General features: G+C 40.3%; 1 protein-coding gene across 1 annotated transcript in view; it reads left to right on the plus strand.

The window, feature by feature from the left end:
* The window catches only part of chd7 (chromodomain helicase DNA binding protein 7), a 95327-nt gene that overhangs the window by 53110 nt on the left and 16086 nt on the right, over positions 1-26131 (plus strand). The window contains exons 7-26 of the mRNA XM_084732261.1: positions 1738-1803; positions 2850-2905; positions 4890-5004; positions 6140-6223; positions 6317-6454; positions 7810-7931; positions 9771-10014; positions 10953-11129; positions 11863-12006; positions 12106-12204; positions 12299-12473; positions 12573-12786; positions 13794-13989; positions 14338-14505; positions 14675-14854; positions 15378-15488; positions 17255-17466; positions 20915-21114; positions 22043-22202; positions 24614-24703. Coding sequence (XP_084588387.1) covers positions 1738-1803; positions 2850-2905; positions 4890-5004; positions 6140-6223; positions 6317-6454; positions 7810-7931; positions 9771-10014; positions 10953-11129; positions 11863-12006; positions 12106-12204; positions 12299-12473; positions 12573-12786; positions 13794-13989; positions 14338-14505; positions 14675-14854; positions 15378-15488; positions 17255-17466; positions 20915-21114; positions 22043-22202; positions 24614-24703 — 2951 coding nt within the window. The remainder of the gene's footprint in view (positions 1-1737; positions 1804-2849; positions 2906-4889; positions 5005-6139; positions 6224-6316; positions 6455-7809; positions 7932-9770; positions 10015-10952; positions 11130-11862; positions 12007-12105; positions 12205-12298; positions 12474-12572; positions 12787-13793; positions 13990-14337; positions 14506-14674; positions 14855-15377; positions 15489-17254; positions 17467-20914; positions 21115-22042; positions 22203-24613; positions 24704-26131) is intronic.

Consider the following 26131-nt stretch of genomic DNA (forward strand, 5'->3'; position numbering starts at 1 on the left):
ATACAAGTCTTGTTCTCCAGATGAAAAAAGACATGTTTGTTTGGTACAGATGCCAGAAAAAATGTCACATCATCACAATTTAATAGTTTATTCAGTCAAAATGAAAATAGTAGTGCAAAAATGATGTTTTACCCTAATCTTATCCACAATTGGAATTTCAGTCAAATAATCACAATATGACTTTTTTTTTACCATGCAGCCCCACTGTGAATTTATCTGTAAATATTTTCTTGACACAAAGTTGACTGTATCACAGTATACATCAATGTCACAATATAAAATTCCATACTCTGTGATGGTGGTGTCTTTAGAAAGTAAAAACATGTACAGTGAATTTTAGTGATGTGTCATTGTCACCTCCAGACGTAAGCCAATAGATCGTGTGTGAGAGCCCAATGGGGCTGGAGCTACTGTCCATGTCCACAGCTAATCTCACACACTGCATCAACTAAATATCTTTTGTAATAAAAATGTTTGACTGTGTGCTTAAGGAACTCTCATGTTTGCAGTGATTTACTGTTTTCTTTGAAAAACCTTTGAAAACCAATATCTAACCTATACCAACTGCTGACTCCTCACTACTAGGGGCTGCAAGTCATCAACAACTGCTAGGCTGAAAACACACATGCTCAAAAAGTGACATCCACTGTAGTATTGTCAAAAACATCAATATATTCATAAATATCAATACTGGATATTTGAAATGCCTTCAGTACTCATTTTTCGCAGATCAGTACTCCAGTTCCACTTTCTTGCTCTCTCTCCTCTCCGACAGCAAGTTGACACACACCGCTGCAGTGCGCACACGGTCCGCCTCCTCTCTGTTGCTCACTGTGCTGTCTTCTTATCATTTTCTGTATTTGTTGTTGTGTTACGTCATGTTATATTTATCTTTGTAAAAATCAAAAAATATTATGCCCTCAGTAATGAGTCACTTGAGTTTAGTCAGTTGAAAATGGTGTAGAATATCTATATTTTTCAAGGATACACTTTCATATTTTTCAGGTGTACAAAGTATTGTATTGAAATGACAAATTCCAGTACTGTGGCAACACTAATACACAGTGAGTGTAGATTAATACCATACCTGATATGTTATGATCTGCTAAAGTTAAACAGGACAGGAGATGAATAAATCCCTGTTTTCTTAGCTTTGCCACTGGTCGCATCTGGCAGTTGTGGTGGCATTGCAGTAAATGCTTCACCATCTGTTGCCTGGCAGAGATTGGTGCTCTTCAGAGTGTACTCTGTTAAGTTTAATTAGTTCTTGCTTTTGGTTGCCTCTGCTTTTAAAGATTTCTAACATTTTCTTTATAGTTTTGCACCTTTTTCAAATCGGATTAAAATCATTACTTTTTTGGTGCCAACCAACATGTCTGTTGCACCAATTATTTAGTACTGAAGGCTGGTAGCAAATGTCTGGTGTACATAAAACATTCATATGTATACAGTCCTATTTACTAGTCTTTTACTTTGTCCAGTGAGCCAATGATGATCAAGATATATACAGTAGTTGCATATAGAAAAAATTAATCAACAAGCAAGTCACTTCTACACTTACATCATCAGTTTGTCCCGAAGAAACCATGAGTGTCAGGTGTTACTGTACTTTAAAGGCAACTGTTTCAGACATGTTTTACTGGGGTTCTGCATCAGCAGCTGGATCAGCTTGGTGATATCAGACCATGTGACAGTCTGGATGAAGCACCAACACTCTGGTTGTTCTGTGTGTTTCAGGATGTGGCTGAGGCTGAGGGCCCCGTCGTGGAGAAGATCATGGGCATGCGCAACACCAAGAAACAGGTAAGAGACACAGACAGCAACACAATACACAGAGACACGCACACATGGATACACTGGCTCGAGTCATGGCTTACGTCATCTGATTAGCCGCTCCACAGCTGGCCTAAGCTGATTATACACACGCGCACACACACAGAGCTCAGACAGCGTGTATTCACTTGGTAAGCAGAGACAAGAGTTCTTGTATTTCAGTATGTGTGTGCGCTTGGAGCTCTGGGTGTGTGTTTCTGATTGACTGTGTGTGTGTGTGTCTGTGTGTGTGTGTTTGTCCCCAGCTTTGTTTTAGACGGCTCGTCTAAAGAAAGCTCATCCCTGAGCCAACACATGCACGCACATATAGTCACCAGCCAACTTTCCTTTGCTAGCCAGCTGCCAACGGGTTACCCCCCCCACCTACACACACACTCGTGCACACACACACCCTCACAGCTCCATTCAGAGTTGACCCCGGGCTTGGCACACAGCCAAAACCACAATGCTAGCTACGCCAGACGCCAAGCTAGCGTTTCCTCAGGCTGTGTGTGTGTGATTGATGATTCATGGCATTACAGTAGTAGTAGCATGGTGGAGAGTGTGTGTGTGTGTGTTACAGTAGTAATGGTGAATGGAAGTGGACGGCTGCACTTGAAAGAGCCACTGTTTCGGTATTTCCCCTTTCACACACCATGACTATGAATCATTTCCAGATTTGAATTTAAATCAGTTCATAAAAATGCATTAATTAAAATATTTAAAAAATGCTTAACTACTTCTCCTTAGCCTTCACTCACATGTGCCCTTTATTTTGCACCCGAAGCAGCAAATATGTGTCAGGCTGACGAGATGTGAATGAAACAATCATTTCCCTCAGTGTGACGATGTCAAGCAGAGTGAGATTCAGTGTTGACTGACATGCCAGTGTGAAACTGGTATGCAGGCTCCTTCTGCGCCACTTCACTAATTCAACCACATGTTGTATAACAATGATGAGCCACTTCTGCTCTTTCACCATGCAGTTGCTATATTTGCCGCGATTATTAACCTTTTTTTTTTTTTTTTCTTTTCAGCTGGAGTCGGGGGATGAAGTGGAGGTGGAGGAGTTTTACGTCAAGTTCAAGGGCTTGTGAGTAACATGCGAGTTTTTTTTTTTCCCCCTCTCCGCTTTTTTTGTCTTTCACAGCAGGGCTTCCTCTTTTTTTAGACTTACTTTCAACAAACACACACCATGGTGTCAGTGGGTCCCTACGTATGAAAAGCTCAGTACATTGAACCTGTCTTTGAACATGTGGTGATTCATTTATCCACTCTTACATCACTAACACTAAAGTGGTAGTAGCACATTGACATCCTGTCATATTGCTAAACACTGTGGTATGTGGTGTACTCATACAGACAGCACACATTTAATTTGTGTCCATCTAGACTCCAATCAGATTGCAGTTTGGACAGCAGCTTTTGCAAATGAGATTTAAGCTGCATGTTGAATACACAAATTTGACCACATGACTTGCAAATAAATGTGGGTTTACAATCTTAACAGCTTTGAGAAATGATGTAGTCAGCCTGAAGGTTCAACAAAGTCTACAGACATACTTTATAGAGAACATTATTTTAGGATGATTACTGAACGTATCAGTAAACATGCAAGCTAAGTGATTTTATTTACTTTGGGGTTGATTTTTCACCTCCTTTGGTGTGACAGGTTAAGATGTGAGCAGCTGATCACATATGGCAACAGCTGCATGATCACCTTATTGTTTACATCTGGCAGTCAGCCGCCGCTCTTTGATCTGTTAGTCCATAAACCCACCCTCTGATATTGGCGCTTTAGATGAGGGCTACAACTAAAGATTTTCTTGGTTAATTTATTATTTTGTCTAAAAGACCAAAAATAGTCAGGAAATTGCAATCAGTTTGTCAGAGTCCTCAAGTGTCTTAGTTTGTCCAATCAACAGTCCCAAACCAAAAGAGATCCAGTTTTTATCATGTAAATAAGGTTGACTTTCCTTTAAAAAAATACTTAAACTTTTAAGTGAATGTCAAGTTAGTTGGCAATTAATTTTCTGTTTAATACAAAATATTGACAAATTATTTTGTTAATTGAAAAATTAGTCTGCAATCCATTGTAATGGTCTGGTAACATTGTAACAGACCTTAGAATGTCGTAGGCTAATACACCAATCAGAACTGAGTATTTATGAAAGCAGTATCATTAATTTACTCAACAAATAAATGGTGATTACTCATATAATACATATTTTGTGGGGACAGGTCTGTGATGTTTGCAAAGCACAGGTTTGTGCTCCATGTTAAGGCTTTTCATACCCAAACTAGATCCATGTGACTGAAATAGCCCCTCCTTTAGGAAGAGCTCTTTTTTTTTTGTCCTGTTGTTGGTATTAGCATGTTCTGTGTCCTGTTCTCTCTCTGTGTCTGCTTGCGTTGCTTTCATGCAAATTTCCTGCCTGAAATTTGTCGTCAAGTCAGAGCAAAATTTGTTTTTATTGTCACACAAGATATATCGTCCTCAGTTAGCAGTGAAGTGCACAGGTGCTGGACCAGTGAAAGTGCAGCCTATTGCCTGTGACAGCAGGTAGTTCAACTATTTACATACATTAAAAACTCTTGCAACAAAGCCCCAACCGTCTTTAATTTGCATCGCTGTAGATACTGTGTCTAAATACTTAGATGCTACCATTTTGCCAGGGGATTTTTACCCATTTTCATGCCATTTTTGTGCTGAACTTTAAATAAAAAAGGCCTCCAGTCTTAATTTGGCTTTTGACTCAGTCTTGAGAACTTGATACACTGTCTAGTTGTTTCAGGTCTGGGCTGCTGTTCACACTTTCACTGCAGACTGCTTGTTTGATTGGTATCGCAAGGAAGCCTTCTACATCTCCCTACAACAGCACCTTCCTTTTGAAAATATTTCAAATTTAATTTTGCAGCCTGATAGCGCACATAACACCATGACCAGCATTTTAAGTTTCTGAAAAACATTCACCCCCAGTAAAGAGTGATGACCAGTGCTGAGTGTTGTTCTACTCTCTGGCTTTGATAATGTGTGATATGATTCACTGAGTGTCTTTGTGTCTCTTGTGTCTCAGTTCGTACCTCCACTGTCGCTGGGCAGATCTGGAGGAGCTGGAGAAGGACAAGAGAATACATCAGAAGGTCAAGAGGTTTAAGGCCAAGCAACAGCTCAATAGCTTCATAACTGAGGTAAGCCCTGCACTCCACACTACAATTAGGCCATTATCTGAGTCCTCACCCCACACACACGCCTGAGGTAACTACAGACAAGGTTATGACAAAGATAGGTAATAAAGGCAGGATATTTTACAGTTTAACAATTAACTTTATCGTCCAAACTGACAATATGCCACTGAAAGGGTCAAATTTAAATGGTATTTTATAATATCAATACTAGAGCTGCAACTAACTTATTTTCATTATCAATTAATCTGACAATTATTTCCTCCATTAAACAATTTGTGGTTTGGTCTGTAAAATGTCGGTTAAAATTACAAGAAATGTTGATCGCTGTTGTCCAAAGCCCATATGAGTTTGCTGTCACAGAGGAGAAAAGAAACCAGAAAATATTCACATTGGAGAAGCTGAAATCAATCAGTTAATTAATATCAAATCAATTATCAAAATAGTTAGCAATTAATTTAATAATTAATTAATTGTTGCATCTGTAAATACCCATATATTTTGGATAAAGTGCTTGAAACTGCTTGAAATTGTTATTAAATTGCTTTCATTATAAATCGCTCTTAGACTGAATAGTTTGTTCACAGTTTTTGGTTGGTTACCACACTAACATCTGCTTTAATGTGATCAAGAAATAATAGAGCCCAATCATTATTTACTTAAATGTTATTGAAAACATTCATAGTTTGAAAATGCACATTGAAAATGCTTAGAAAGAGCTTGAATTTGACTTTGGAAAAGGTGTAGGGACCCTGAATATACATAAAATGCTGCCTATTAAAAAAGTAAAAACAAACTACATAATGTTCTGTTTAAAAGAAAAGTTTTCATATTGGCACATATGTTGATACAGATCAGACTGATAATGTGATAAGCTAATATTGGCAGACTGATATCAGTCGAGTTGTAATGTATCAAACCCCCAGAATTCAGCTTCAACCTTTGGATGGAGAAAAGAAAAAGTAGACAAATTAAAAACATTGTCATGGAAATTGCTCCAAACGCATAAAATTTCTTTCTCGGTCACAAACGCTGTGAACATGAAACTATCTGGCTTCACCCTCGTACACACAGTAAGCCAACCTGTCGTAAACCCATCCCCCTGCTCCTAACCGTAAAGCTCTGCCTGCTTTCTCTCCAGATGGATGATGAGCCTTTTAACCCGGACTATGTGGAGGTGGACCGTGTCCTGGACGTTTCAGAGAGCACAGATGAAAACGGAGAGGTGCTTTGATCTCTTCCTGTCATCTTTCACGGGTTTGAGCCTCTTCACACACACATTCACCAAACCCTCCTGCTTGTTTCTGTTCCCGTGCAGACGGTGACCTTATATTTGGTGAAATGGTGCAGCCTGCCTTACGAAGACTCCACCTGGGAGCTGAAGGCCGACATCGACCAATCTAAAATAGAGGAATACGAACGCATCGCAGCACGCACACCCAACACTACGAGAGTGGCAAGTATCCCTGCGCGTGCGTGTGTACGTGTGTTTCCAGGAGTGCCCGTCGGTTGCTATCTGTCTCCAGGCCTCCTCCCAGTAGGCGTGTGCATGTGTGTGTTTGTGTGTGTTGGCCTGCTGCCTGCTCCTTCCTCCTTCAGATTTACAGCTCCCTTAACTGCTCTCCACAGGGCCACGTTCTTGTGGTCTTACACACTCACACACATACACACACACACGCCCTGCTCTTGTGGCCAGGCCAAACCACTAACAGTGTGTTTAATGCTGAACAGAAGCAGCTGACTGGCTGTGGTCTTTCTATCCATCACTCCTTTTTCTCCCTCAGTCCGTCTATTTAACTACTGCCTACTGTTTCTCCTTAAGGACCATGTTAGAAATGCTCCATCATACTGAGGCAGGATTTAGATTTTTCTATTTTCTATTTATAAATTTATAATTTTTGCCACGTTAGCTATGTGACTTGACAGATGGACTAACACAGAACCATTTGTGGCAGACATTCATCTTCCCCAAATATTCAGCTTGTCAACAGTTCTTTGTAGACTTTTGAGTGTTTCTTTGAAGTGGGGTTGTATGAGGTACTGTATTGGAGTAGTTGGCAGCCAGCACACTCCCTGTTTGGACTGGTATAGGAAGCTTAGCTGTGTATTGCTAAGTAAAATATATTTTAGATGCCTAAATGAAAAATCATCAAGTGTACGCTGTATTTACAATATTTTCATCACTTCACCTTGCCATTAGACTTTTCTGGTGGGAAAATTTTGTTTTATAAGTCAAATATTGCTCTCTCACACACTCAACCAAACTACTCAAAGAACGCGTGTGTTGCTGGTGTACCGCTGCCTCAGTGGTTAGTTAAAACATAAGGTCACACAATAACACAAACTAACCACTCGAGGCAGAAGTAGACAAGTATCTCTTGTGTTCTGTGAGGTAAAATTACTGTTATTGTGAAACAGGTTTGGTGGTGAGAAGAGAGCAATTAGCAAGTGATAAAGCTTCACTTTTACATCAGAAAAGGCTGTCTGACAGCAAAGTAAAGAGATGAAAATGTTCTAAATGTAGTGTACACTTATATTACACTGATATTGAAGTACGTTGTTTAGCTTCCTACACCGGTACTCCTGCTGCTTCTCTTCTCGGGGCATGCCAACCACCATCTAATGTAGGTAATACACTTGACTATGGGCAAGTACCTCATACAACCCCACTTCAAAAAATCCAAACTATTCCTTTAAACCCACCTACAAGCTTTCAAACATCCACATCCTTCCCCTGATGATTTGATCTTCAGGACTGATAAGCCTCAGTGTTGTTTAATAACCTCTAATAATGATATTATCTGCGTCTAGGATCGGCCTCCTGCAGCTGACTGGAAAAAGCTGGAGGGCTCCAGGGAATACAGGAACGGCAACGCACTCAGGGAATACCAGCTGGAGGGCCTCAACTGGCTGACCTTCAACTGGTACAACTCGTAAGTCACCGTTAACTTTATTCTCGTAGAATTAGTCCCCAACTGATATTGGCTGGCTGTACATGTGATAGCACTTCATTTAATAATCTTAAGTGGACATTAAAGAGGATATTAAGTGGCCCTGTGGCATTCCCACTGGTGCCATCCCTGCATTAAATGTATGCTCTAATAGTACCACAAGAGTCTTTAGACCAACATCTTCTTTCAGTAGCACAAACAGAAGATTGTGGTTAAATTCACTCTTGAGTACATATAAATGTTTTGTCTGTTGTGCTTTCGTGTGCCCCAAGTTTTAAGGACCATCCACACCAATTATAAATATATCTTTTAAAAAAACGTTAACTTGAGTGAATGGTGGAGTCTGCACCACAACTGGCAAATAATGTTGGAATCATTTTCCGAGCGATTTGATGAAAGATAGAAACTTTTAGAGTCAATCAATATCACTAAAATATTGTGGTATACAACTTATTTATTAAATGCTTATTTAGCATAATATTAGGCTGCAAATTACACATAACCCCCCCCCCCCCCCCCATAAATTTACCCAATGAGACATACTGCTAAACAGTCTTTGGCACTGATAGGGTCTCTGCAGATCCTTGATATTGACAGAAGAATGAATAAAATTTTAGTGCCACAACTATTAGTTAATGTCATTAACCTGGAGTTTGTTTTTATAAATTTATTGATTAGTTGTTTGGTCAATAAAATGTCCTAAAATGGTGAAAAATGTTGATCAGTATTCCCCATACCCCAAGATGACGTCCTCAGATATCTTGTTTTGTCCACAACTCAAAGATATTCAGATTACTGTCATAGAAAAGGAAAGAAACCAGAAAATATTCACATTTGAAAAGCTGAAATTAGAGAATTTTTATATCTTTTTCCTAGAAGAATTTTCAAACCAATGAATTGATTATCAGAATAGTTGGTGATTAATTTGAAATTTGAGAGCTACGAGTGTAATTCACAATTTTCGTGATATTCTATTAATTCTTTGGCCAACAATACAATATTTGCTATTTCACAGAATCTGTCATGATTTTTGATTTGTTTTAATTGAGGGGCCTGTGATCAATATCTTAAAAATGATGAGTTATGTTGGATCACTTAACATTGAATCGATAGATTGATCCAGATTGATGTATCATTACACCACTATTGACAACTGATCAATTAATCGTCGCAGCTCTAAAATTCGTCTTCAAAAGACAACCCTTAAAGGAGTGTTTGATTCTCCTAACTCCTCTTGTCTTTGAAGAACTTTGTGAACCCATATCCTTCCATTTTCCTTTTTGTTTCTCTTCACAACATGCAGCACTTTCAGCTCGTCAGTATCCATTTTCCTAAGCTGCTGACACAGCTAGAACATGTACCTTGTGCTTTGTGCCACCGTTTACAGAATGTTATCAATCATCAGTGTGGATGCTCACATTGTTCTAGTTAGATCATTCTTGGTGTGGACGTCCCTTTATTCTTTATCATGGATATCATCCCAGAAGTATCAGAGGTGTGTTCCAGGCCTGGAAAAAAACAGTCAAATCTGAGTATATAGCACCATATAGCTGCAAGTATTTTCCAGCTTGTCTCACACGTTTTTTGTATCAGATCACTGGAGTGGAAAACAGACGGCCTCACCCTTTGGAAAAGCAGCATTAATAAACCAAAAGGGAAAAGTCTTTTAGATCATGGACATATATGGACTGTGGTCATGGAAAAGTCATACTCTGCCAGTTTAGTGACACTGAAATATAAATAATGTAATATGCAGATCATATATGCAGCTCATCAGTTTTCACCTTCCCATTCATTCTCCACATCGCTTGTCCTCCACAGACGTAACTGTATCTTGGCTGATGAGATGGGTCTAGGAAAGACCATCCAGTCCATTACATTCCTCTATGAGATTTACATGAAGGGCATCGAGGGGCCATTCCTGGTCATCGCCCCGCTCTCCACCATCCCCAACTGGGAGAGGGAGTTCAGGACCTGGACCGAGCTCAACGCGGTGGTCTACCACGGCAGCCAGGCCAGCCGCAAGACCATCCAGGCCTACGAGATGTACTACAGAGACGCACAGGTACACAGGCTCTTAATTTGACTTTACACAGGATGATATGATCTGCTGTTGGTTTAGAAAACAATAATAATCACACTGCAGATCACAAAAATAGTGTATTTGGACATGATTTCTGTTAAAGAAGGGCTGGTTAAAGTTGCAGCAGAAGTAACCGTGATGAGGCTGATGTAGCTGTACAGCAGATGGAGGAAGAGATGCTGTTGTGTGATCCAGTCAGCAGATCTGAACAGCTCCTCAGCCAGCTGGGGATGGACAGTGCTCCTCTGCTGTATAAGCTCTTTACAGTCCTCTAGCTGTAAGCCACACACTGTAAGCTCCTATTGTACAGCACCACTAACATCTGAGTGTAACCCTCGCCTCAGTGAGCCTGTGAAGAAAATAAGCTGTAGTAGCTGTGTCCTTGCTAGCTGTTTGTTCCTAATCCAGGCTGAGGTAATCCTCAAGGTCGCAATGGACGGTGTGTCCTTTTCTCCTGCACTGTCTCCTTTACTACAGACAGACATACAACATGGGGTCTACGTTATTCATTTTTGCCTTGCCATAGTTGAATTACAGATGCTGATGAGGTGGTTTTGTTGTGTATTTGACGTGGTGTAAATATATAAATAAGGCACAAAAAGGAAAAGGATTTCTTGAATTTATAGAAAATACATTGAAACCAGCCTCTACTAAGGTGAGCATATAATAGCCTTATAGATGGTGGGACTACCATAAGTCCAGCTTTATCTTAAGCCTCTATTTCAGAGCGTATCTTGGCTTTTCCTCATAAAATTATGGAGCTATTGTGCCCCACATTCACGGCCCTCTAACCTTTGGTGAAGTGAGAACAGTTTCCTTCCCAGATCCACAGGGGAAGACAATAAAGAAGTTTGAGACAAAGGCATTTTAGATCTTCTTGACCTTCATATTTTTCTGTCTTTCTTTCATCTTCCCTCCAGGGTAAGGTAATAAAGGGAGGGTATCGGTTCCACGCGGTGATAACGACCTTTGAGATGATTCTGGCCGACTGTCCGGAGCTCCGAAGCGTGCCGTGGCGCTGCGTGGTGATCGACGAGGCCCACCGCCTCAAAAACCGAAACTGCAAACTACTGGAAGGACTCAAAATGATGGACATGGTGAGTGGTGGGCATGGCAGGAGGAAGGTGTATGTAAATAATAACTTAATATGTAACCTACTGTGTGTCAAGAAGGAGCCGTAATAATGGTTTACAAAACCACTTATAAAGAACCAACCAACCCACTCTTAATCAAAACAACATCACTAAAGTTTGAAGACTTGGATGAAGAATCTTGCTTGAGGAAATAAGATATAGTCAACACGATTTTAGAGGAATTTATGTTCAACAAGCAATTAGTAAGGAAAAGTCAGTGTGTTACAATCAGAGGAGAAGTTACATTATAGATCTATAGTGATGAAATGAAACGTGAAACATTAAATAAGTGTAAAGGAGTGTTTAAATGATAATGATAGATAGGGGAAAGGTGTGTGAAGTTGATTTAGATTTTTTCTCATTTGTTCTTTTACTTTTGTATGATTTAGTGCAATAATTAATATTGATTAATTATAAAAGAAGGGTATAACTTTTTAAGTGTTCACCTCTTTGTTAGTTCTTTGTTTTTTGCTGAACTTTGTCTGTTAAGTTCATTTGTCATTCTTTTTTTCTTACATTTTTTATTGTTTTATGTGTCTCTTACAGGGACTTTAAAGCATTTTGTATCAGTTAAATTACGCCAGTACCTGTGTCATGTCTTACAGTCCTTCTGTCCTCCTCTTTCCTGAAGACATCCTGCTTTCCATTTTAGAAACTCTAAATTTCTCCTTCCTGTCTCTCCCCCGTCCTCCTGCAGGAGCACAAGGTTCTGTTGACAGGAACTCCTCTCCAGAACACTGTGGAGGAGCTCTTCAGCTTACTCAACTTCCTGGAGCCGGAGCGATTCCCGTCTGAACAGACATTCATGACTGAATTTGGAGACCTTAAGACTGAAGAACAGGTAAATGGACTGTTCTGTCAGTACTATAAAAATAGGAGACAACTTGTCATCATTTCCCCCCATTGGATGAAGTGTTAACACTGCGTGTGTGTCTCTCAGGTTCAGAAACTGCAGGGCATTCTGAAGCCCATGATGTTGAGAAGACTGAAGGAGGACGTGGAGAAGAACCTGGCCCCTAAGGAGGAGACCATCATTGAGGTAGGACGTCTCATCATAGATGTCTCAGGAGTCGAGTTTTGGAAATGGTCATGTTTCTGGAAAAATTAATGGGATTGACTGTTGCTGTCATCAGGTGGAGCTGACAAACATCCAGAAGAAATACTACCGGGCCATTCTGGAGAAGAACTTTTCCTTCCTGTCCAAAGGAGGTGCAGGAGGAGGAAGCGGAGGAGGATCCAGTGTCCCCAACCTGCTCAACACCATGATGGAGCTTAGGAAATGCTGCAACCACCCCTACCTCATTAATGGTACACACAAAAAATTAAGTACCAAGACTCTGCAAATCCTTAATGTTTCAAAATCATCTGATTTGTTTCCTGATGAATTTAAATTGTTCTCTCACTCAGGAGCGGAAGAGAAGATTGCCGAGGAGTTCAGGGACTCCCACGGTGGCGCAGACATACCGGATATGGCACTTCAAGCCATGATCCAGGCCGCTGGCAAGCTGGTGCTCATTGACAAGCTGCTGCCCAAACTGAAGGCGGGCGGACACAGAGTCCTGGTGTTCAGTCAGATGGTCCGCTGTCTGGACATCCTGGAGGACTACCTCATCCAGAAACGGTGAGGAGAGAGAGAACACACACATTTTGTGTGCAAGTACAAAGCGTAGAGATGTACTGATCAGGCTTTTTGACCCCAGTCCCAGTCCTCTGTTGATACAGAGTCTGATAAGATTTTTATATTTACCTAAATGTTACGGCTGCCCAGTTCACACTTGAGCTACAACCTGAAAACGAGATAAGATCAAACTTAATTTGTCTCAAAAGAAATGTTTGTGCCAAATACACTTAGTGTACATAGTAAAAACAAATATATACTCAGCTGCAGAAAATACTCAATTTTGAATGAATACTAAGGGTGCTCTTGTCGTCAGATTGTTTCCAGCTGATAAAATAGTTCGATCAGTGGTCTCCAGAGGAGCCAGTCAGAAAAAAATGATCACATGAAGAAGTGTCAGGGCCTGAAATGAATTCCTACCAAGTGTTTGGCAAGTAAATTTTATAAAAGGACTTTATGGTGCTACTCTAAAATCTATACTCAAATGCCACAATTTATTAAAAACGGAAAGGTTTCTATTTTTTCTTGTTTTTGTGAAATACACAGGCCTATATCTGTCATTACTTTCTTGTTCTTTCACAACAGCATTTTTAATAGATTCGATGCTAAAATAATAACCTAATCCCATTAATTTCTACATAGGCAGATTTTAAAAATTCTATTTAAGAAATCAAGTTATCAGCTAATTCAACTGTATTCTTCTACAACAGGTGATCAACCCCCAAAATCCTCAGATCAGAGCATAATGACCTGAATGAATATGTATCTGACACATTGAAATAACAGCTGTAGATACATCATATTTTTTACAGCTACTTTATACAAATACTCCATAAAAGTTCATCATCTTTCATTATTGATATAGTATAAATGAAAGTTCAACTGGGAGAATGCAACTTCTGAGAAGCTCTATCACTGTTGAAGTTGTGTCATCTCTTCAACAGTGACTCCTGTGGTGGTAATACAGTGTTACTCACTATCTCACACCTGTCCTCCCACTCTGTGTGCAGATATCCTTATGAACGTATAGATGGCAGAGTCCGTGGTAATCTGCGACAGGCAGCCATCGACCGCTTCTCCAGACCGGACTCTGACCGCTTCGTCTTCCTGCTGTGCACAAGAGCTGGAGGACTCGGCATCAACCTGACTGCAGCAGACACCTGCATCATCTTCGACTCGGACTGGAACCCTCAGAACGACCTGCAGGTACAGATTACATGATTGTATGCCAGCAGTTTGTTTGTTGTATTATGATTCTAATAGTACTTTTTACTTATGTTACATTTGATGAGCTACAGCATGGAACTGTTGAGGCTCCTGTTGAGTCCTGTAGCGTTCCTGCTTCAGGGTGGCAAGTTTGGAGTTGAGACTGTCTGCTGGATGTAATGAACTCTGCCAGCCACATTTAGCTGTGGTTCACTGGACCGTATCATTAGTCCTCTGCTTTGACCTCACATCTCCAGCTGAATACACTCCTATAGACTGAGCAGAACAGAAACATAGATCACATTTGCTCTAGAACTTTTCTGAGTGTGTGAATGCATCCTCCTCCAGGCCCAGGCCAGATGTCACCGTATCGGCCAGTCTAAGGCGGTCAAGATCTACCGTCTGATCACCAGGAACAGCTACGAGAGGGAGATGTTCGACAAGGCCAGTCTCAAGCTGGGGCTTGACAAGGCCGTCCTCCAGAGCATGAGCGGCCGAGAGAACGCCAACAGTGGGGTAAGACACGACTTTTCGTGATCAAACAACTAATCAATTAATTAAGAAAATAAGCAGCAGATTCACTGACAATGAAAAGAATCTTTACTTTCAACCCTAGTGATTGTACGCTCACTAACAACACTAAATATTTGTCAGTGGAATAATTTTTTTTCTGTCTCTTGTCCAGGTCCAGCAGTTGTCCAAGAAGGAGATTGAGGACCTCCTTAGAAAGGGAGCATACGGAGCTCTAATGGACGAGGAAGACGAAGGCTCCAAATTCTGTGAGGAAGACATCGACCAGATCCTCCAGAGACGAACACACACCATCACCATCGAGTCTGAGGGCAAAGGCTCCACCTTTGCTAAGGTACGCAGTTACTCAGCCTAAGAACAGGGTCCATACAAAGTTTGGAAAAAGTTTGGACAATTTTAGGCCTTAAAATGTCTTAAATAAGATTTGATAGGTCTTAAAAATGCATTACTTTAAGAACTTGCATGAACTGTAACAACTACAAAACAAAGCCAACATTGGCCCAATGATCACTAAAGCATTCGTAATGGTCTTAAATATATCTTGCTGAGACCTGAACAAAGTGACAACAAATGCTGTGGGTATAAAGGAACTTTCAGTTGCATTTCTAGTAACACATTAGATGTGATGATCAGGGCTTTCAGAGCCAGATTTCAATACCTTGAAAGTGTTTGAAAAGTGCTTTAATTTTACTTTTAAAAAGTTGTACACACCCTGTAAGAACTATGGCAAAACATTTTTTTCCTTTACTTACTCGGTCAAATCACAGTGAATGTGAAATTTGGAAATGTGCATCAAAATGATCTTTGAACAAGTATGATTACCTGGCATTGACTAACATTTCCACCTTTGTCTGCAGGCCAGTTTTGTTGCAACGGGTAACCGGACAGACATTTCTCTGGAGGATCCAGACTTCTGGCAGAAATGGGCCAAGAAGGCTGAGCTTGACCTGGACGCCATCAATGGACGGGTACGACACACACAAACACGCACCACTACACCCGCACATACATACTGTAAACATGAGTACATGCAATGTAAAAGCCACCCAAGAACAAACACAAAAGATGAAGCCACCGAGAGGGAACAATCACACTTTGCTTCAAAGTAGTTTGGAGCACACAAAGTCTCAGACACACACACACACGTGGTGGAGTCCCCATATGGAAAGGGGACCAGCAGTGGTAATTAGTCAGTGCTATCACTAAAAGCTAGGAGGAGGACAGTGAGACAGACTGAGAGAGAGAGAGACGGAAAGATCAGGAGGGAAGCAGAGAGAGAGAGAGAGAGATTAATATTGACAGTTGGGAATCTCCTCTCTTCCTTAATTACCCATGTTTCCCTGCTCTCGTGTGTGTGTTTGAGCGAGAGAGAGTAAGCTGCTTAGCTCCACTTAACAGAGCGCAGATGCCTGGAGGGTACAGAGATATCACTTAGGCTAGCACACACAAGCACACACACAGACACACACACACACAAACCCAAGCTCAGGCACATTCTTACACACACACACTGAGCGCTCTGCTAACAGCCATCTTTATATTCCTGCTCTCCTTCGCTCTTCATATTTGTTCACTTTTTTAAAATTTGTGTATTGGTCCCTCCTGATTTCTTCATCTCTCCTCTTCTCGCTGCCTCTCTTGTGGAGGGCCCTCCACTGGAACACTTAATCCAGCTCTACGAGCGTGAATGCGGCCCGCTCCCCTGGGATTTCTTATTGTGTGATGTTAAAATGGAAATGACTGCAGCGCTCTGTGATAATTGTGGAACTAACTACTGCCCTGTTTGCACATATTAATGGGATTGCGAGGGGGGAAAAAATCAAATTAATTGAACAAAAATGTAATTCATTAGACAACATAATTAATGCCAGTTTACGTTTGAGCCACGCACCAATTTTCTCAGCATCAGGAGTGAAACACGGGGCCAAATATCCAATTAATCAGAAGATGCTGTGTATTCACAGGGTTCACACTAGTCATAAAAGTCAGAATATACAAGAAATGCACAAATAGGCCACTTCACCAGAAGGTGCTTTGCATATTGTTGTTGGTGGATTTCAGGCCATCTGTAACTGAAACCAGGTTCTTAGTTTAAAAAAAAAAAAAAAATCTGGAATGAAAGAACATCTCCACCATAAAAGTACACCAACCAAGGCTTAGTAAAAACTGCAAGCCCAAATCAATTTTTTTGTCATATCAAACTTGATTTTAAAAGGTCTCGATGTGATTTTTGTTTTTTTGCAAATCTAAACCAAGCCACATTTGGACTTGATCTGAAATTTGTTTCCAGTCTGATTTGAGCATCCAGACTGAGACACATCTGTAGAAATGAAACGCCCCATCAACACCTGGTATTAAAATGTGATCTGTATCCAGATACACTATCCAAATAAGGAAAAATGCATGTTAATGCAAGGTGTAAATGCTATGTGTTCGCCTCTTTCAGACCACATCTGGAGGTAGTTTGGCTTGCGTTGTGTTAGGATATTAGGTAGGTGTAAATGCAATTATCTTTATGAACTTATCCAGATACAGATCACATTGTTGTTGACACCTACATCGTTACCTCAGCAACATATTCAGTTATTTTGGTGAAGTCTGGATACACAAATCCAATCTGATCACTTGCGTTGAACGGTGTGCACAGTCTGTCATAAAGATCTGATTTGAGAAACAAATCTGATTTCCGTGCCGTCTGAACAAAGCCCAACCTTTCCACTGAATTTGTCTGCAGAACACGCTGGTGATTGACACACCGAGGGTGAGGAAGCAAACGCGCCACTACAGCAGCGTCAAAGAGGACGAGATGCTGGAGTTCTCCGAGCTGGAGAGCGACGAGGATGAGCCGAGCAAACCCTCATCCAAACCGCGACGACCTCAGGACAAGACACAGGGCTACCCCCGATCTGAGTGCTTCAGAGTGGAGAAGAACCTACTGGTCTACGGGTCAGTCACATGTTCATGTTCTTGACTCAAAAATGACAATAATTAGGGGTTATAACTACATACTTTTTATGAAATGAGAGTGCTCTGTTTCCATTTGTTTTTAAAGGAATAGTTCACAGTTTGAGAAGTGCACATACTTGCATTTTCTTTTCTTGCTATTACTAAGATGAGAAAATCAAAACCGCTCATGTCTTTATCTTAAATATGAAGCAACAGCCAGAAGAAGCTTAGCATAAAGACTGGAGACTGTTAGTCTGGCTCTGTCTGAAGGTAACAAATCCTATCTATCAGCACCTCAGAGCTCACTAATTAACACATTATAATCCCCATGTTTAACAAAGTGAAAAAAGAGTTTTTTAAAGGTTTAGTGTGTGTCAGATTATTTCTTAGCTGTGTGCGTTGCCAGCCTCTGCTGTCAACTGGCTGCTGTTGGTTTCATATTTATAACTGTCACAACAGACAGAGTGGTACCAATCATCTCAGCCAACCCTCAGCAAGAAAATAAATGTTTCCCAAAGTTTTGAAAATTCCTTGTTTCCAAATGAAATTAATAATGATACAGATGAAGTCAAAACTTTGCAGCTTGTGTAAATAGAAGGGAGCAGTTACGAATACAAAAACTAAAGATGCACCTATTGATCGTCCATGGCTGGCCAATCAGTGTCAGATATATCCATGTTCTGTTCTGTGTCAGATTTACACACACAGCACAGTCACACATGCAGACATGTCATCGGTGTTAAGAGGAGTGATAGCCTCCAAAATCAGGATACAGAGAAGAGTTAGGGATAGAAGAGAGGGAGAAATGGAGGAGAGGACATGAGTGGAGAGACTAAGAAAATGTGAGAGAAGACAGGAGGAGAGAAGAAAAATGGGAAAAATTGGAAAAAAAGATCGAGTGAGGGAAAGAAAGGGGGAAATAGAAGAAGGCCAGGCAGTAACCTGGAGAGCTTTTAGAGAAAAATGTGCAAGTTCTTTTATTATGAACATAGAAAAGTTACAAAAAATGCTTGTACATGCTGTCAGTTATAGTCCTTATAAAGAAACTGGAATCAGCCAGAATCGGCAGATCAGACTTTTAAAGATTTGGAATCAACCAAGACAATTGCAGGTGGTGCATCTTGAGGTAAAACTCAAAAGAACTGTTGGGTAACAAAACCTCATGGCACTATTTCTAATATATATATATATATATATATATATATATATATATATATATATATATACATATATATATATATATATATATATATATATATATATATATATAAACATTTCTAAGTAAATCAACAGAACAGAAGAAGGAAACCTAGCTTAAGTTGTGGTGGATGTGGAGCCCTGCTGGTGGGTGGAGTTGCCACTCAGTTAATGTGTGCATTTGTGTGAGTTAATGGCTGCAGACCTGCATGTGGAGTGATTTAGTAGACAGATATCTTTGCACTCAAGGCCATCACCACACAGCCACTAATCAGAGCTGCTGTAAATACATTCATGCCCACATACACACTGAAACATGCTCTTTTTACTCTCCCGTATTTTCCTATTCCTTAAAAATCCTTATTTAAAACACATTAGCTTTCCCCTTAAGGAATATTTGTAGGTGATACTTATAATTGCATTTATTGAGCTGTGAAGAATAATATTTAAGTGTCAGTGAAGAAGACTACCTCTACTCGTACACGATAACAGCCTTTAAAGTCAGAGAGACGAGGACATTCTACTGCACCACACAGAGTCAAATTGACACACTTACCACAGATAGTGATTATCAGGCGAGCCCGTCCATTTTCATGGCTGACTTGGCGTGACTGTGTGTGTGCGTGTGTGTGTGTAAGAAAGAACAGTGGTGCTAGTGAGATGTCAGCATTGTTATTGTTACAGTCTAGTCTCGTGGCCCGAGGCTGTAGGACACAAAAACACACTGTCTGACTGGGCCTGTCCTCTCCGTTCAGCGCTCTGTTGTCTTTTCCCATCATCCATCTCGCTCCCTCTCTCCCTCTCCCTCATCCACCATTTTAGCCTGTCTAAAATCATTCAGAGTACGACTGGTTCACATGGTTCAGTGAAGATTTGGGAAGCAGCAGTGGAAAAATTTTAGCTCGGAACAAGACAGAGTGAAGGACGCTGTCCACCACATCAGCCTTTAGGGTCGCTCTGTGGAGGTGGTGGGGGGAGCTGGGCTCTGATCCATGAAACACACACAGAGGGACGCCTGGGTGGCACTAGTTAGGGTGACAGTAACGGTTAAGTCAGCAGACTGGTGAAATGTATAATGAGAGCCTGGCACTAACCAGTGTGTGTTTGTGTGTGTGTGAGAGATGTCTGGGCTAAACAACAAGATGTGGATTTGAGTTTATATTCATAAAAGACAAAAAACTATTTTGATAAGCAGTTAAACAGTTTGAGTCATTTCATAAGAAAGAAATTCTGATTCCAGCTTTTTAAATCTGACAGTAAACTGAATATCTTTGAGTTGTAGACAAGACATTTCAAGACATCACCTTGGGCTTTGGGAAACACTGATCAACATTTTTCACCATTTACTGACATTTTATAGACCAAACAACCAATAGATTAATTGAGAAAATAATCATCTGATTGATTGACAATGAAAATAATCATTAGTTGCAGCCCTATTATCATATCATATGTTAAACTATATAAAATTTCCATTTAGAAGTCACTTTAGACTTAAAATATATTGTCTTCATATTATTACAGTATGTCATTATTAGTAGGATAATTTGTTTATTGTATAATGCACATATTTCAAAGTTCAGGTTAATGACATGAGGATCATAACTTCTAAAATATAAATTACTCAATAAATCTATACACTGTCAATCAACCAATAGATGAAAAGTTGACCCTATGAAAGGAGAGTCCCCTATTTTGCACAATGAAGCAGAAATGTAAAAAGAAAATACAGAAGTAAATAACTTTAGGGAAGTAAAAAGGGGGAAATACAAAGGGAAATAAGACAGAAATAAATACACAAATAAATGTATTATTAAAATAAGAGTAAATTAATAAATAAAATGGAAATTTCAATGGGAAAGTAACTCAAATAGGGAAATAATACAAAAGTAAAACAAATACAGAAGCAAATTAATACAGCATAAATTTGTCACATTTTTTAAACTTAATCCTTGCATTTTATTTTTTTATGTTCTTGTTTATTAAATGGCAATTTGTTTATTCATGTACTTATTCAATTTTTGTTCTTGGCAGTCAGTATAGTATAGGGCACAGTGTTGTTGTGAAGTCCCAAAGTTGGTAACCTCCTAGCTATTGCTTTGGTTTGGACATACTCCTGCTTAAACAACTGAGTTAACAACCAATTCGAAGATCTTAAACCTTGTACTTTCATTCTGGAAAAAAATGCAGGCGTTTGAGGCTGGGTATATCCATAGGCTGATCTTCCTTTTTTCTCCTCGTCTGTCTGTAGTTGGGGTAGATGGAGTGACATCCTGGCACACGGTCGCTTCAAGCGCCCCCTGAAGGAGGCCGACGTGGAAACGATCTGTCGAGCCCTGCTGGCCTACTGCCTGCTGCATTACCGTGGTGACGAGAACATCAAGAGCTTCATCTGGGACTTGATCACCCCCAGTGAAGATGGGACCACAAAGACGCTGACCAACCACTCTGGTAACACACACATATATGTTCAGTTACACTGTTGACACACTGTATATACTTTTAATCTCAATGCTGTTTCTGACTGTAGTTAAAAACATGTTAAAGCTAAGGATGCCTGCTCTTTCATCAGTCACATCCCCTGCAAATTATCTTTAAAAATTCAGTAAAGTCTTGATACTTTTTACTTGTCGGTTCCAAAGTTTTGGTATTCCACCATGACCTTTTTTAAAACTTAGAGAAATCATTTTTTTTAATTCAGGAATACACACTAAAGTTTTCAAGTGTCTGAATTAAAGAAGCTGCTTAAGGATCCTGCCCAGATAAAATACACACTAATCAAGATTTGGATCTGACCAGAAAGTGAATCTCATCTGTGCTTGAGTTGTCATGATACCAGAATTTAAACTTAACAATACTAGTATTAAAAAGAAACATTACTCAATACCACTTTCAATCCAACAGCAAATATGAAAACCAGTCCAAGACACACAATGAGATTGTTCCTTTATTAACTACGTGCACACAGCACTGGTACACATAAAGTGAGTGAACACTGTTTGGTTTTGCTGCATGCAGATTTCAGGCAGACTGAACTTGGACTTGAATGAGCACTTTTTTCATTTTATATAGCTTCAGTGCTTTAAATACTATAATTAACAGATATTGTATTGTTTTAAAAATGTGGTATTGAAAAAGTGTTAGAAATTTGAGACTTTTGACAACCGTACTCTTAGACACATTTCAAACACTCTTTAGGCCCTAATCCCAGCCATTCTGACTCATCTTGATAACTGCAAAGTTGAAGATGAAACTTTTGACAAAATGGAAAAATAACCTAGCAAATTTTTTTATCAAACTTTACAGCTCATCACTTATAGAAGCCTCTGACCCTTGCCTTACCTAAGTCTTCTCTCCCCGTCCCCCTTTCTCTCTCTAGGTCTCTCTACCCCAGTCCCTCGGGGCAGGAAGGGGAAGAAGGGGAAGCCCCCGGCCCCACCTCCACAGACGCCACGAGCTGATTGGCTGGCTACCTGCAATCCTGACCACTTACTGCAAGAGGATAGTTACAAGAGACACCTGAAACATCACTGTAACAAGTAAGTTTTTTTCCCCATTCACACACACTCACTGTCTCTACTGGCAGAAACATTACTTGAGATTTTTTCAGGGTTCATTAACAGTTTATAAATGATCATTGGTATTGGAAAAGTTCATAGATACCAAACTAATGTGTCTTTAAAACCAAGAATTCAAGTGGCAGGAGTGATGGTTGCTGAGTCCAGCTCGACAACCGTACACACACAGACGCAGCAGTCTTCCTCCTTACACACACAAACACACACACACTCCCGTTTGCTCTGTGGTCAGCTCCCTCTCTCCTGTTGTCAGGGAGATATGCTTCCTTGCCCTCCAGATTCAATTCCAAGATTTTTTTTTTTCTTCTTGAGGGGGAAGTTTGTTTGTTTGTGTGTACCCGTGTGTGTGTGTCTGGCTGTGTGCCAGGCCAGGTGCTAGGCAGGCAGACCTGTTGGAAGTGGGTGAAAGACGCACACAAGCGCACACACACATACACACACACTTGGGGGTGATTATGTGGTGCCATCTGCTAGGCTGGAGCACAGCGTTGTGTGGCTAATCAGGCCTGGCACATTGATGGATGAGCACACACAGCCTGCCAACAAACACACACACACCCCAACTTGTGATGCCATTGATGCACAAACACACACACATACACATACACACACACATACACACACTCTGCAGAATGAGTTGCAAATGACTGTCTTTATACCCTCCCCCCACCTCTTCACTGCCTCTCCAAACTTTCTGCTCCCTCCCTTCCAGCACTGCTCTCTGTCCTTTCAATTCTTCTCCTCTCTGCTCCTCCCACTCTTCTCCTCCTCCCAGCCCCCCCCCCCCTCCATCTTCTGCTCCAAACGCTGTTATTGGCATTAAATCCTGGTGACAAATCTGGTGACAAATGTTTACAGTGAAGCAGATCTCCCTGATAGCAGCGTTTCCAATGTCAGGAGATCACATCTGACTCTCATTCTCGAGCTGTGACTGCAGTGATTCATTCTACTGGGGGAAGAATTCTGACTGGGAACATCTGTAATTTGTATCCAGAGAAGATGACCATCTATCCGACAGCAGTAGTAGACAACGCTGGGATGCAGTAATGAGTTATGGTTTCTGCAACCAGTATTTCCACAGAAGAAAACCTCGGGACATTCTTCATCTGAACATTTTTAAATAAAAAATCCAAGATCCTGTTCACAGTGCTCTGGCAAAATGCACCTTTCCATGACTTAGTATAGCATATCTTCCAGTACAATCAGTCCAGTGTTAATATTGTTCTTCTAGTAATATCTGATATCATTAGTATTATGGAGGAATTTTAGAAATAACAAGAAGAGCTGCTATGATTAGTCGGTAATCAATTAGTTGTCCACTATTAAATCAATCTCCAACTGTTGTATTACTTGATTAATTGTTTTGAGTTATTCCTTAAGAGAAAAATGTCAATTCTCTGATTTCTGAAATGTCTGGTTTCATTAGTCTTCTATGACAAACTGAATATTTTTGGGTTTTGGACAGGATAAGACATTTGAAGCCGTCATCCTGGGCTTTGGGAAACAGATCATAATTTTTCCCTACTTTCTGATCATTTTTTCGGCATCTTATGGACCGAATAATTAATCAATTAATCAAGATCATTGACAGATTCAAGGACAATGAAAAACCATTGGTTGCAGCCCTAATAATACACCAAAATATATTTTCCAACATGTTTTTACAAATTAATTGCATAAGACTCACCTGTGTCAGTATATTTTTTTACAGCTGAAGCAATTAGTTAATCAATCAACAGAATAAATTTGTCATTGTCAATGTGTCACATTTGAATTGAATTAAATTAAATTAATACAAGTGTCATTCACTGTTTACTGATGTATTATAGAGTACATTTTGAATCCATCATTAACAAATTAGTAAATTAAATTTAGTAGTAATAAATGAATTGTAGTCGTGCTAAACTGAGCTAAATGGGGCAACTCTTCTTAACACAGCTAACTTTTAAAAGTGGTTGCCAGGCATCAACTTCATTTGCCAAAACTGAAAATATGGTTGCCATTTTTAGTCACCTTATACTTTGAGTAATTAAGATGCATACTATGCAGTTATATGTTAGATTAATAATGACAATATGTCATGAAATTGTAAGCACAAGAAAATGCACCAGTGCCTGTGCAGCATTGTCTGGCTCCAATTCTGAATGTATCAGAAATATTTAAAAATCACAAATGCAACAAATAGTAAAAATGTAATCTTTTTGTGGTCCTGTTTGCTGTTCCTATTTTCTCTATGTAATGTGGTTGTCACTGATGGCAATCAAAGGCCAAGAGTCAGTTGCCAATTTCTCAAAATGTTTGCCATTAATAGCAACCTGGCAAACATAACTGTCACGCTCTGACATTTTGACTCACTTTACCTTGTTTTGCAGGGTGTTGCTGAGGGTGAGGATGCTGTATTATTTGAGACAGGAAGTCATAGGTGACAATGCCGAGCGCATCCTGGAAGGAGCAGACTCCAGGTTAGTAAACACTTTTTCCATGTCTTCATTTTACTGTCTTTACCACATCTTCCCACCCTGCAGAGAACTGTCTTATTAACACAACTGATCTAAGACAGATGTGTTTGCACAGAGTGAAGACAAAACCTGGTTTTCAGTTGTGTTTGTGCCTCAGCCTTTATAAGTCTTCATCCATTTCTGATGAGAATTTGTAACTTGGCCAAACCTCCTCAAAGGTCCAGCGTGTACATTTTAAGGGGTTTATTGATTGAATATGGCAGTAGTGAATACAGTACTCATAAGTATGTCTTCATTAGTGTGTAATAACCTGAAAATAATAATTACTGTTTTCATTACCTTACAATGAGCCCTTAAGATCTACAGAGGGTAAAGGTCTTCTTCTATAGGCCGCCATGTTCCTACATTTGCCCAGAAGAGACAAACCAAACACTTGCTCTAGATGAAGCCTTTCACATTTTGCACAAGTTTTGCGGCCCATGAAGGTTGGAAGGGGAGGGTGAGGAAAGGTGTGCGCAATCTTCAGCCTCATCGCTAGATGCCACTAATTCCTCCACACTGGCCCTTTAAGTCTCCATAAATTCAGCAACCCTATGTTAACCCCAAAACTCCCAGAAAACCACATCATTCATCTTGTGCAGAGTTTTTTTGTGTTTACAGTCAGTAGAAATGCTTTCATGTACTGGATGCTTCATGAAAGTGAGTTGAGAGATGGATATTTATATGAATATGTGATGAATTATTAGTAGGATGTATTTCTGTCTGTTCTAGTGGCCTCTTTGGCAGAGTTCTTCCTATTCTGACAGATATCAGGGGAAAATTAGCTTTGTATCACAATTTTGACCCATTTAGAAGATTTTTCATTTTTGCATGAGGCCTTACTGTGTCGGGTTGTTGTTTTGAAGGTTGATGATACTGCCCACCTCGACTGTTTTCCTCATTTTGACGACTCCTTCACTGCTTCCTCCATCTTTTCCTCTGTCACAGCACACTTTTCTTGCCATCTGTCCATCTCTCTCTCTGCAGTGCACTTTAGTCTCTCATCATGTCCCATCCCCCTCTCATCACCCTTTCACCCAGATGTGAATGCATTTATAATGTGGAGCACGTGCACTTCATGTTGATCTCTCCCTTCCCCTCTCTGTCCCTCCCCCCTCTCAGTGGCTACTGTGACAGACCCCTGTGTGTGTGCGTGCATGTATATATGTGTGTGTATGTGTTTGTCAGTGCATGCCAGACGTGAGCATACGGGGTGCCATCGTGCCAACATATGCCAGGGGGATTTAGCATGCCAGTCTTGGCGCGCACGCGTATATGTGTGTGTTGCCAAGGCCGGGCATGCTGCTGTTTGCAGAGATAAGGGACTGTTTCCCTGGTTTCTTCTCTCCTCCTGTCACCCTCTGTCTTTCTGCTTCCATTGTGTATTGTACC

The sequence above is a fragment of the Lutjanus erythropterus genome, chromosome 12 (genome assembly GCF_056507025.1).
Source record: "Lutjanus erythropterus isolate fLutEry1 chromosome 12, fLutEry1.hap2, whole genome shotgun sequence".
Classification (NCBI taxonomy): Eukaryota; Metazoa; Chordata; class Actinopteri; order Lutjaniformes; family Lutjanidae; genus Lutjanus; species Lutjanus erythropterus.